The following is a 13454-nucleotide window of genomic DNA, read 5'->3' as shown; positions in this document are numbered from 1 at the left end:
CCAGCCCGGAGATCCGGTCATAAGAAAAACCTTCATCACTGCCAGCAGAAAAGGCTCCAAAAATATGGATCCCATCTGGGAAAGTCCGTACAAGATCAGCATAGTAGATGGCAAGAACAATTACACCCTTGCCACCATAAAACGACAAAAAGATTGAAAAACAATGGAACGCCTACAATCTGAGGAAGTACCATGTGTGACCTCTCGTTACATCAAAGCCCGAAGACTCAAGCAGCTCGACGGGCACTACCTCACCAGCGAGGATTATCCAGTTGTTATGCAGTTCTTACCTTACATCTAAGTTCTTGTTCGTTTAACTTGTTTTTCAATGAGGAATTCAAAAGTAATCACGACCTGGCTTGGCTGCATGCTTACAACAACTGATCACTCCTGCACTTTAAAAGAAGACTGCGCCCTTCTTAGGGACTTACCGCAAGAAATGCGCCTCCCGAGGGACCAACCATGCTCTCCAGTGTGAGAGGGTAAACTAATTGCTCTCCAACGCGAGAGGGTAAACCAATTCTCCGACACCCACATGGGTCAGCTCTCCAAGAATGAGAGGATAAACTCTACACTCCGAATATCCAGACGTGGATGAGCCGGGCTGCCCTAGTATAACTAGATGCACGATGGCTTGTGCCGAGATTCCTAGAAGTAGCCGCAATGGTCTTTTTCAAGGCTTAGCTAACTGAAGGATTTTGGGTCTCTTGGCCTAATCCGTGGGGAACCTGGCCCTAGAGACAGAGAGGGCACATTACGCAGTACATCCGATGGACGGCTGCCCTGGAATCCTAAAGCTGCTACCAAGTGCACTAAGGTAGCCTACGGATTCCGGAAGACTGCCTACGGCTTACCCTTCGAGCAGTAAAGCCGCACTAGACTTATACAACCGCACATTCTTGTGAGAGGTTAAACAAACTAGCACGCATATACGAAGTTTTATCCACTGCCGACATGCTACGTAGTCGATAAGCTTCACCTCTGCCAAGCGCGGAACAACCTACACCAAGTCCTCAAGTGTTGTGATACTTGCTACGCAACTTACGGAATTGGAGAAAGTCAAGGTTAACAGCCTAGTGGTTACGCGGACTTGTCTGCTTCTGTAAGTAAGGCATCCAGCTGCCAACCCAATGGCTAACAACTTTGCAAAGTTCTACACCAACACATACGGCTGCATAGGCTACGCGAGCTTGTCTGCTTATAAAAAAATAGCATGCTTGCCACTGGTCTATCAAGTTTAAAGGTTAGGGCATGAACAAAAGAAGCAAAAATGAAGAAAAGCTAAGGAAAACATGTTTATAAACGACTAGCAAAGGTCGAAGAAGTTCAAGCAAAACAAGAGCTACAAGGAAAAACAAAGAAAATCTTAAAGGCTACCTAGATGACTACACTTTAGCAGCTTGGACATCCCACGACTATTCGGTCGCCACACCTTCAGCAGCCGCGAAGCTCTTAGCAGCGGCATCACCCATGACTGCTCCAGCCTGGGTACCAACTTCTCCAACTACTTCACCAATACCAACATGGACGCACTGCAGCTCATCCACTTCTTTCTTCAAACTTTCGTTGATCTTCAGTACACCTTGAAGTTCCAACACTTGGGGTTCAAGCCTATCGACGATTCTCTTGAAGTGGATCACTTGATTATAAGCAGCAATCAACTTTTCATCATTTGCATAAGCAGCGAAAGAAGTCTTTGGTTTTTTCTCAGCCCGCATCTCTTGAGCAGGCAGAGAAGATCCCTTTTCCCACCTTCACTTGCAGCAGGATCCACAATGGTGATTAGACGAGCCAATGCATCCGCCTTGATCCTATTCACTTCTTATTTTGGGAGCAGCCCACGTTTCTCCTAACGAAGAGAGTTAAAGTAGCCAACGCCATTCGTGGTACCCAGCAGGAGAGTTCAACCCAACATTCCAGCAGCTCATGAGGCCCGCAACCTCTTCATTTCTCTTAATCACCTGCCTAGCTCGTGCTATGTCCAAAAAGACATGAGCCATGTGACTCGCCTAGCACTGCGCCACAGCGCCACAATCCGTGGCCCCAGCCATACAAGCTGCCATTGGTTCTAGCCAAGTCGAGCAGCTTAAAGCATTAGTCCCTGCCACAATACCTCATTGGCCCATGCCGAGCCGACTCCTGGCCCATGCCAGCCGACGTGCCGCACCACCCCGACGGCTGCCCTGAGGTTGCACCATCCAAGAAGAAGACAAGGAAAATTAATTTTTTCTTACCTCAGTGCAGCACGAAGAAGACGAAGAAAACAACGAAATACGGTCATTTGCACGGGCAAGATGTAGAAAATTGCTAGAGAAGGGGGAACGAATATCCTCTAAGCTATCTCTCTCTTGTAGGGTAGAATAAATCGCTCTCCAAAGTTGATTTAATAACCCACTTAAGGTGGACTTAAATAGGCTTTGAAAGAAATTTATTTCCCTTTCCTAGAAGTATCTAATTTCCTATTAAAGAGATAATCTAAATCAAAATAGGAAGCAGTCCTACGTTTCCTAAAGCAAGATGATCTCTACACCTGCTGCCCTTTCTTACGAGCAGCCCAACAGGTGTGAGGGCATTTGTAGAGCCAAAAATATTCACTAGGCGACACGCGGACTTTTGGACAAAATAGGACAAAAATACCCTTAAGGCATACCGAGGTTCCTACGCGCAAGCAGCGTGAAATTATCTTTCAACCAAGTCAGAAATGCCCAAAATAGGTAACAATTCAAAACCTATTTCATTCCATATATTTTTTACCTCACTTTCTCTCTTTTAGCCAAACAATTAGCTAGTCATTCTATAACCTACCAAATCTTCCGCATAAATTAAGTTAATTGACAAATTAATGGGATTATTACCTAATAAACTCAATAATTTTCAATTAAATTATCATTTAAGCCTAAAAATCACCCTAAAGGCCGGTTATCCCTCTCCAAAATGGGGGTCGGCCATTTCCTTGTTTTCCCACCATAATTTGCCCTTTTTGACATTGATCAGCTAATCTTGTCAACCAATATTTTATTGATTAGCTGATTATACCATTTAAAACATTCATTTTATGTTTAATTAGCCAAATAAATTGGCTAATTAAACCTAAATTAAACCTAAAAACCCTAGCCACCTCCTATCCCTATAAATATACTCCCATTCTCACCAAAAAACCAATTCCAATACTCTTGCAAAAATCCCAAAATTCTTTAAACACTATTTCTCTCTAAATTCTAACTTTGGCATCGGAGGTTCTTCAGCCAAAGCTCCCCCATTCATCGTGGGCGTGTGAGGCTTGTGGCCATAACCAAATGTGTTATTTATTTTGTAGGTGCAATTTTGTCCAAGATCAAGGAGGAAGAAATTTGCATCCATAAAAGGGGTATGCTATCCACATACCTTTTTTTACTTCTCTCACACATCTTGTTAATTTTTGTTATTTGATCTTCTTCAATTTATCTTATCCGACAGTCAAAAATTAAAAAGGTGTAAGAGAAGTAAAAAAGAATATGTGAATATCACATCCAAAAACAAATTAGGTCAAGTTTTTTAATGGTAGCAACATCGGAATCCGAGACAAAAGGACATGGCAATGAACAATGGACCCCAAAAATCATCTTTGTGGAATCCCACTTTATCTTTTTGACAATCAAAAGTAGAAGATGTTGGCAACACGAATACTATTTGCTCCACTCATAAAAAAAAGGTAATAGCAATTTTTATAGTGTACGAAAATCATTTCTCAACACTAATTTCGCTGCACGGAAGCAAAATTGGTCGAAAATGAAACAAAAATCATGCTATTATTTGCCAACTCTCATAGCAAATCTAATTGCATGAATATATAAACTCGAGTAAATACATATCTTAAAAGGACGAAAGTGTCCATATACTCAAATGGTTTCTGTAAAATTTACTCCTTCGAGAGGACGGAAACTATGAGCGATGGTCATCAAAACCGTCGTCGAAGTTCAGAGAGTAGCTCTGAAGATCATAGCTGAACCGGTTGTAGCACTTTTTCCGTCCCAAACCTTGTTTCAATTGTGACTTCAACTTCCAAAACAACTGCCTCAAAAGATATGAACCGCGGCAACAACCCATCAACGATGTGCTTCTTTGAGTGCCAACAAGCTTGACCTCAGACCCGGCGCTTGCGATTCTCTTCAATGACTTCGAACACTGGATTTTCCAACAGCCAGAGATGCTAGAAACTGATTTGTGGTTCCCCCTCCAGCTTTGGCTGTGCTGTTTTATAGAGAGAGATCGTATGGGTGAAAGCAAAAGGCAGCAGCAAGAATGGTGTAACTAGAAAACAGGCAGAGCCACAGATTAAGCTTTCAAGTAACAATTCCACTAGCAGGCATCATCATCGACATGTCACATTGTCATTGGTCGACGCGGATAAACTTTCAAGGAACAACTTCCACTAGCAGGCATCACCAACGACGTGTCACATTGTCATTGGTCGACGCAGATAAACGTTACAATCAACAGTCAATTAAACTTTTCTTTGATACTATTCCAGGTCATATAGGTCCCAGATTTGAGAAGGAATTGATAACTTGCGTCAAGTGCTGTGTCAGTCGAAGGGAGAAAAGCACTTTTGAAAAAAGTTGATTGTTCTTATCTGTTGTTTTTTTTGCTTCTGTTTCAATCAAAGGAAGCTTGATGACGAACTTTCCTGGAAGCATATAAGTGGAATGAGGTCGACTCCTGTGCCTAAAGTTTTACACCGACCATACCTACAAGAACAATGTAAACTGAGTAATCAATTTCTTTGAACTTCATACGTCGTTTTCATCACATGGTTGATCATAAAAGGCCCCACAAAGATCACCCAAAATTGTGTCGGGTAGATCTTCGATACGAATACGTTTAAGAAAAAAATAATTAAGCACAACTGTGATTACGAAGCATATATCTGAACAAAATATACCTACACTAATGCATTTTCAGACTTTCTTTTGTTCCAACTTCAACCGATTTATAAGATTTCGATTTACATATATTTAGTTCCATAAAATCTAAGCCTACTTCGACTTAATTTGTCTAACACTTCATATAAAGAGCAATAAGTGGCTAACGAAGTAGCAGTTATTCAGATTTGCATGGAGGATAAATATTCTTACAGATGACTTACCAAATGTTTCAGAACAGTTCAAGCTCCATCGGCGACTTCAGGCTACATGAGAGCCGTATATATGAAAAATGTAAAGGCACCCAATTCTCTCGGCAAGTTCACCTGGAATTAAGTTACGAGTTAATTCTAAAACTTCCTTGTAAGCATTAAATTTTAACAGAAAAGGGGAGGGGAGTGCAGTCATTGTGCTCCTTCTTATCATTAGCGCAGTCGCAGCATCTGCAGAACAAAATGTATGTGAATTTCTGACTGTAACAGAATTATTTTCTCGGGAAAATTAGACGTCTTGGCAAATATTATCACTAGGAAGAGGAGTTAAAATCGAAAACCTCATTTTCGAAAAATCTCCTCGAAATTGAATCTGAATTTCGTTCAAGTAAAGTCTGAACAAGGGTGACCTGCAGTACAAGTATTGCGTGCTGCAACTGAAAGACATACACTTGAAACAAGCGTTAAAAACTCCATAAAACTAAACCAGTTTACGATGTCATGTGAGATTCATATCATCACATGTAAGTATTAAATACTGTACCCTTGTACACGTAAGTGCTTCCTCTTTAGATTTAAGATTTGTGTAGATTGAGAAGTGGAATAGCATAATCTACCCCAATGTCAACAATGGAGTTTATAGGTAATTAGTTACTAATTAATCCTCTAATTCTTTGTTGTTTCCACAATACAATATTATAAACTCCTCTAACCTCTAATCTAACAAATTCACTTAATTCAAGTCTGCATTTAATTTCAACCATGAGTAGGGGAATATGCACGAATTGAACCGGTCATAAGAGGTTTAGTGTGGTTAAGTTTTATTTTTTATTAGAAATTTGAAGCTAGATTTATTTGTGATTGCATCCTTTTTCGTTAAGCAATAATTCCAATTTTGATCCTATATTTTCTGCCCATTTTGCAGATGTGGGTTTGCTCAGTCTCAAAAAGCATACGATACAGCGGTGAACGAGTTGTTCGACACACTGGACACGATCGAAGATCATTTAAGCTGTTGGAGATACTTGTGTGGAGATGAACTCACACATGCAGATGTTTGCTTGTTCACCACGTTAACCCGATTCGATCTCGTCTACAATGTGTTGTTCAGATGCACGAAGAAGAAGCTGCTCGAGTATCCCAACCTTCATGCTACTGAAGAGAGATTGGTGTTTTTCTACAGATTCCGGAGGTTGCGGAAACTTGCAATTTTACAGCTATTATGGGAGGGTACTACAAAACCATTTGTCCGCTAAATCCCGGCAGCATTCAACCGGTCATGCCTGCTGGGTGCGACGGCGCTTTATGTTTCTTAAGCTATACAAGTCAGTTCAGATGTGAATTTTGTATTCACGCAAAGCAAAGCAAAGCAAAACAGAACCAAGAAAAACGCATTATATAGCATCGCCGTATCAGCAGCCATATAGAACTGCAGTTATTTAAGCAGTACCACTAGCCTCTGCAAACACAGCACGCAGGCAGCGTCTGACCCAAAATGTACCATCAAATCATCAATGGAATAAGGCACCAAATTGGCCATATCTGTATAAAACCCTGTACAAAAAACATCCAAAAGATCTATCCTTGGCTTGATTTTGCACCTATCCTTTATGTTCGACCAAAGACAACAACCATCAACACGCTGATCCCTGACACAAAGTACTTAACGAGCATTCCCGGTGTTCACCTTGCAATTGATCCAGATCTAGATCCTGTTGCATGTAGAAGTGAAAATGAAGGTTAGTATCAGAAGCAACATGTGATTACAAGAACAATCAAAGAGTACCCCAATGACTAATAAACCAGATGAAGCTTTCAACTCGGACTAATACATATCAAACATGTACACAGATAAGCCAGGCAAGAAAATGATCGTCACCAACAAACAAGGGATGGTGCAAATATTGGTGCAAGGGACACAAATGGAAAATACACTTACTATTTGAACGTTTCATGTTCCTGCAGAATTTGCTGCCACATTGGCACTGGAACACCTTCACAGGATGATCATGGTCGTCGAAGTCAATGCCATAATCCTGCAAAAACATCCCGAATAATGCAGTTAAGAGGGGCACATAAATCCAAAGAGTCATGTATACATACTATATCTATATCCAGGGCCCTGTCACCAAAATTATACAATAACATCAAATAATGCAGTCTAAGTAGGAAATTGATCTGCATGAATTAAGGTATCATTTTGTGCTTGAACATTTTTAAAGGATGAAGTTAAGTGTTGTGTTTGGGATAAGCGCAAGTCAGCATACCATATTCAGATATATCTATCTGTTGTGTGGTGGTAGGTTCGAAGTAGGTACTCGTGCATCAGGCATGTTTAACTAAATCATATCAATCAACCGTTCCCGTTTATGCATTTTTAATTTAATGAGAATGAGGCCTTTCACAGTCAATAGATAAACAGTTCTGCCGAAAGTCAATTAACCGTACAACTTCTAAGAACTAGAGCAGTCAATTGAACTAAAAAGTAGTAATGAAGATCACTTATAGATATAGCATTGTACGTACATATTCCCATAACCAATCGAGCACCATCACCAAAATTAGTTATGAAACTAAAATCAGAAAAATACTTATACAACTCATCAATTTGGTGAAATTAAAATGAAAACATTAGATTAAAATGGAATTACAGTGGGCTTACGTTGACAAAAGAATGATTCATAAAGATAAAATTTCTTACCCAGGTTAGCTCTTCCAAGGCATCTACTTTTCTTGTTGTGAAAAAGGCAAGCTGCACAAGACGACATAACAATATTTATACTTGGTACCTTGAAGAATAATGTCTGCAATCATCAACAAAGTAGATGGCTATAACTACACAAATGAAGGATCAAAGGTTCCATACATGATAGTAGCAATGATCTGGGGTCTCCACTTCAACTGGGATTTCAACCAAGTTTGCATCCAGACATCTAGTATAATATGCAAAACAGACACCACAGTAGTAAATATCTTAGTAAAAGAAGCATAACGTATCATATGAATGGAAGACATGACTAAACTGAGAGTGCAGGCAAACAATGAAGTGCCATTACCTGTGATTAATAAACCTAGCAACATTTCCGTAGTTTGTAGCATCCAAACAGAGAGCTTCTTTATCCCTCAAATCTGCTTTGGAAGCCCAATTTGCATCCAGTCGCACAGGATAGGGACGTTTGCCACTTCTGGAGCTTTTAATGTTCCTCTCATGTAACTCTTTGCTGGTTAAAACTTCTCCAACATACTCACACACAAAGGCACCTTTTGGCAGGTCCTCCAAGGTTCGGAGACCCCATCCTTTTCCTTCAGAAGTGAAAAACACCTGGAATACAGCACAAATCAAACAAAGTGTTCCGACAAAAAGTATTGTACAAGAAAATTTTGTATTGACATTTATCTTTGAGAATATAACTACTAATACTCATGAACAATTTATCCACAAGATTTACATCAGTAAGAAAACAAGTACCCCACTCCATCAACTAACGTTAAACAGAAAGATCGCTTTGAACAGATTCCAACCTGCAATTTGCAATTTAAGCCTCTCTGGACCACTCGATTTCCACACTGTCTATGGCAGCCACACTTGCTCCAGCATTCTTTAATAAATTGCCTCCTTAAGTGGCCCTTGCATGGTTCTAAACAATCATCATTCTTAACTCTTTCAAGTGGGCAGCTTTTACAATAGAAAGGACGGTGCTGTTGAGGGTTGCGAATCATAGAGATACACTCTTCCAGGAAATCATCCTTTAGAAGGCCTTCTCGCGTGTAAGCAAAATCCCCCTCAGTCTGAGATGCACAAGCACAAGGTACAGACGCCGATAGGCAATCACCAAAGCAAGTTGGGCAGCAATTTGCATCCCCAATACCAGAAAGACGGAGGTTAATAGCAGCATCTTGGAAAACAAGGCTTCGGGAGATATAGAAGAAGGATGGTGGATATTCATTGTTTTTTTCATTTACCCATGGTATTTTGACTCTTTCTTCCCCTTTGGTTATGTCATCAATGTCATGATAACTCCTTAAATCATCAGGAGGTAGATCACAATGTTGTACAACAACCAGGCCACGAGAGGCTTCCAGTTCACCTTCCTTATCAACATCAGCAAAACCATTAGAATCAGCCCTCTCACCTGCTTGTCTGCATTCAGCAACACCATTCAGAGACAGGGGTAGTCTGGGAATTTCATGAGCAGTAACAGCAACGGGCCCATTCAAAGAACATGGCTGCATGCATAATGTTTCCTTAGTTCCATGCACGGAATCCCAAGCAGTAGTTTTTTTCAATGCATCAAGATTTGGTGATACACTTATAGATCCATCCTGCGATTCACCATTGGAATTAGTTCCCAGTTCCAAGAAGCTCTCACACATATGCCCCAACAGATTCTTTAGAGAAAAGTAGGGGTCAATGATTTTGTATGAATGCAGATATTTTTCCTCCGTCAATTTTATGACAGCATCTAGATTAGGCATATGAAAATCTGGTCGTCTAATAGCTGAATTGCAATTGAATGAAAGCTTTACCTCTCCTAAGGGTGAAGATGCAACTTCTAAATTAGAAGATTCCTCTTCTAAGGTTGCAAGTTCAAAGTTCGTATTCCTCTCATTAGATGAAGCTACAATATCACCTCTTGAACTTTCTCTCTCCTGGGATGCCACAGGTTCTTGATCATTTTGTTCCCCAGTTGCACCATTTTGGAGTGGAGGTTTTTCTTTACTTGAGAGATCTGCAAAAGAACAAAACAAAAAATTTTGTACAAGAAGATTATTGAAGTTTTATGCCGGTGTTATAATACCCAAAAAAGTTTGTTCCACTATGTATTATTTTTTATGTTAAATTGGCAGTCAGATATATTTATTTCATGGTTAGAGTAGTTTATTTTGGTTCCTGGTTCCAACTATCCATCAGGTGAGATATCAATGATGGCATACTATAAGGCGAACAAAGTACCTGGAAGGATGACTGCTATAGGAACCTCATCTTGTGCCATGTCATCAGTGAAGGGCTCATCTTTAGGCTTCATTAATTGATGATTGTCAACCCTATGTTTCGGCAAAAGAACGATGCCTGACTCAATAATTCGCTTTCCATGCTGTGGTACGGGATTAGACACAACAGGTTGCTTGCCCTTATTTTTGTTACTACGATGGGGTGAAACTGGTTGATGCAATTCAGCCCTTGAGTCAGGTGACCGTGTAAGTAACTCATCTTTCTCCACTTTTGGCCTTATCAATAAAGGCCCACCTAACATAGGGTTGCAGGTACTTGGGGATGGTGAAAGTTGACCCCCATGGGTTTTTCGCAACCTTTTCAGGGGACGTTCAGGTTGATGAGGCAGTGGCAATTCTTCCCCAATATTATCCTCCGGCTAGATAATAGACCACAAGGCAAGTTAGCAGATATAGGTAAACAGGTGAGAATGTGAGACACAAGCAAGGGAGCCAAGTGTACATACATCAGTATTTGTAGATTTCTTCTTCTGTGATGAACCCTCATCACCACTTGAATGTATCCTTTTCGAGGGACGAGCAGGTTCACGACGCAGCCGAGGCTCTTCTTCCATATCTTCCTCCTGATAGGTAACAGGCCATAATATGTCAGGATTGTAACCATAGATATGTCAGAAACTATAGCCACAAGGATGAGAAAAACAAGAAATAAAATCAAAATACCAGGTAACTTCAATTACATACATCATAGTTCTTGCTTTTCTTCTTCTCCTTCTTCTCTTCCACCCCCTAACAGAATAAATCAAAATCAAACAGACATAAGTAAGGAGAGAGAGAGAGAATGGAAGTGGAATACAGAATGCCTGACAAAAGGGAAAGAAATACACCTGAGTATCCTCCGCATCAAATATAGCATCTACAAGAACTCTATAATTCTCTTCTTCAATCAGTTCCCAGTTTTTGTCAAATAATCTCAAGAGATTTTTCAAAACTGGCTTGACCTGTTTTTCATTAATACCAAGCTCTGCCATTGCTTTAAAGGCTGCGTTTACCCTTGGATTTGGCGCCATCACTGTCCGCTCACACTTATTTCAACGAGCCGCCCAATGCAAAATGTACCTACATTTTCCAACATTTCTGAGAAAAATGCCCAAATAGGAGTTGAAAGAAATAGATATGCAAGTTCATTACACAATCAAAAGGCTACCACCATCAAACCCTTCACCCTTGTAACTAAAATACAATCGATGTAAGAGTATTAGAGGTTTCACCATATCACTCAACAGTCGGATGTTCCAATATCCTTAAAGCTACACAAACAACAGTTGTTAAAATCCTAACGAAAGATAACAGATTTAACTGATAGTTTCCTATTTGCATATATGCAAATTTCATTTTTACTTCCCAGCCTGCCCAGCATAAACGAAACAGCCCCTTTCGGATTTTAAAAATAATAGCATGTCTATACTAGAAAAGCATCAGAGCAACACGATATGAAACCGAATCATAAATACACATCAATCAGAAGTTCCAAACGACTAACATTAGTTCAGATATATTATATGAACACAGAAACCTCTCTCTCCTCTCTCCTCTATCCTTTATCCTCCTCTCTCTCACACACAGGGAAGAGAGAGAGAGAGAGAGAGAGAGAGAGAGCTCCCAAAAACAAAACTTGAACCAATAAAATCTACATGCATGCAAAAAAGAGCACTAACAAGAAGCTTACCAAGAAAACCTCTTTGGAGCTTGATTCAGGCTACCAAAACCTGAAAACAACCCAAAAACAAGAGTAAGAAACCACAAGATATTTTCTTTCACCTACATTTTCTCAGTAACCAAACAGAATTTCCAGAAATATATTCTCAAAACCAAAAACAAAAACAACCCCAAACCAATGTACCCAGAAATTCATGGAAATGAAAACCAAGAACCCAGAACTTGAAAACGTTTCCCAAACGCACTGTACAGAAGAGGAAAAACATTTCGAAAAACCCCAAAAACAAACGCAAAATTGGAAAACGGAGAGGTCCGAGGACCGAAATTGTTTTCGAAAAACAAAAATTTGAAATATGGGTAGCGAGCTTACCAGCATTTTTTGAAGAAATTGGGAGGAGTGAGAGAGTGAGAGTGTTTAGAATTAGGGTTTTACAAATTTGATCCGTTTTACCCCATATTTACTTGGGTTTGCTCTCAACGGATGTGTAACTGTAAGAACACTTGTCATGTCCTGAGGGCGAGTACACTAACGTCTGAATATTTAATCGATAATTTATATAGTAACTTGGCTTTGGTAAAATTTCAAAACACAAGTCGCAACTCTTTCTTAGATGGTTGATTCACACATAACAAGAAGCTAGATGGTAACTATTAAGTTAAACTTGTAATTACTTGCTAACTAAATCAAATATTTTAGCCCTATTAGAAATAATATTTTTCCAAATGGGAGTTTTGTCGATGATTGCATTAGTGTGATTACAATTTCATTTTCATCTCATGATGAAGCACAAAAGAAGAACGTGTAAAGCCTTTTTTAGATGGCCACTAAATTTATGTGCTATATAGTCGTTTTAATCTTTTAAGTTAACTATGATCCCCACTTTATAATGCAATTTTCTACCTTCATTACATTAAGAAATGCAATTAAAGGAAATATATGTCTGTCCATTTTTTCTAATTGAAAATATGTTCATTTTATCAGCAAACCAAGGTTGTGTTATTGCTCTCTTTGCAGTTGAGTTTGAATTCCATTTTATTTAGATTGTAGTACTTTAGAAAATATCATCTTATTAAGCACATTGTTCTAAAAAGTGACCTAGGCGCTAAGAGGAAGCCGGCATTTCGATTAAGGCTTAGGCGTTTAGAAAATCGGTGAAGCCTCTAAATGGCAATTAGGTGGTGTAGGCGGGCTCTAGGTAATTCAATTTTTTTATTTTTTACTTTTTTAGGTTAAGGGTTGGACAATAATTTTCTTATAAAATAACGATGGACTTTCTTTCTTGTAAAGTAACTCTAAATACACGTGTCATTTTATGTATTCAATATATTGTAGCTACTTATTTGTATGTTTTTTGTGTTTTTTTTTTGTTATAATTTAACTTAATTAAAAGGGTTTTTATCACAAATGATCCCTGAAATTGACTCAGCCCATCAAGATGGTCCCTGAAATTGAAAATCGATCAATGTAGTCCCTGAAATTGGATGTCATAAATCAATGTGGTCATTCCGTCAAAACTTTGTTAAGTGTTGATGTGGCACTTAAATGGGTCCCACAAATTTAATAAAATATTATTTTGTGAATTAAAATTATTTAAATAATAAAAAATAATTTTTTATAATAAAAAACTTCAAAAAAAAAAAAAAAAGATGCTTCCTCTGCAACAACCAT

At 39.1% G+C, this 13454-nt stretch overlaps 1 protein-coding gene across 1 annotated transcript; it reads right to left on the bottom strand.

The window, feature by feature from the left end:
- Positions 1 to 6490: 6490 nt before the first annotated feature.
- On the bottom strand, positions 6491 to 12314 carry LOC103412191 (probable inactive histone-lysine N-methyltransferase SUVR2). The gene is made up of 13 exons (XM_070806439.1): positions 12156 to 12314; positions 11796 to 11835; positions 10954 to 11185; positions 10811 to 10855; positions 10573 to 10689; positions 10068 to 10485; positions 9641 to 9843; positions 8636 to 9436; positions 8170 to 8435; positions 7980 to 8046; positions 7815 to 7865; positions 7053 to 7149; positions 6491 to 6825 (listed from the first exon to the last, which is right to left on the bottom strand). The coding sequence occupies exons 3-13, from the start codon at positions 11134 to 11136 to the stop codon at positions 6797 to 6799; spliced, it is 2277 nt and encodes a 758-aa protein (XP_070662540.1). The 5' UTR covers positions 11137 to 11185; positions 11796 to 11835; positions 12156 to 12314; the 3' UTR covers positions 6491 to 6796.
- Positions 12315 to 13454: the final 1140 nt, after the last annotated feature.

The sequence above is a fragment of the Malus domestica genome, chromosome 10 (assembly GCF_042453785.1).
Source record: "Malus domestica chromosome 10, GDT2T_hap1".
NCBI lineage: Eukaryota > Viridiplantae > Streptophyta > Magnoliopsida > Rosales > Rosaceae > Malus > Malus domestica.
This window is presented reverse-complemented; position numbering and strand designations above follow the sequence as displayed.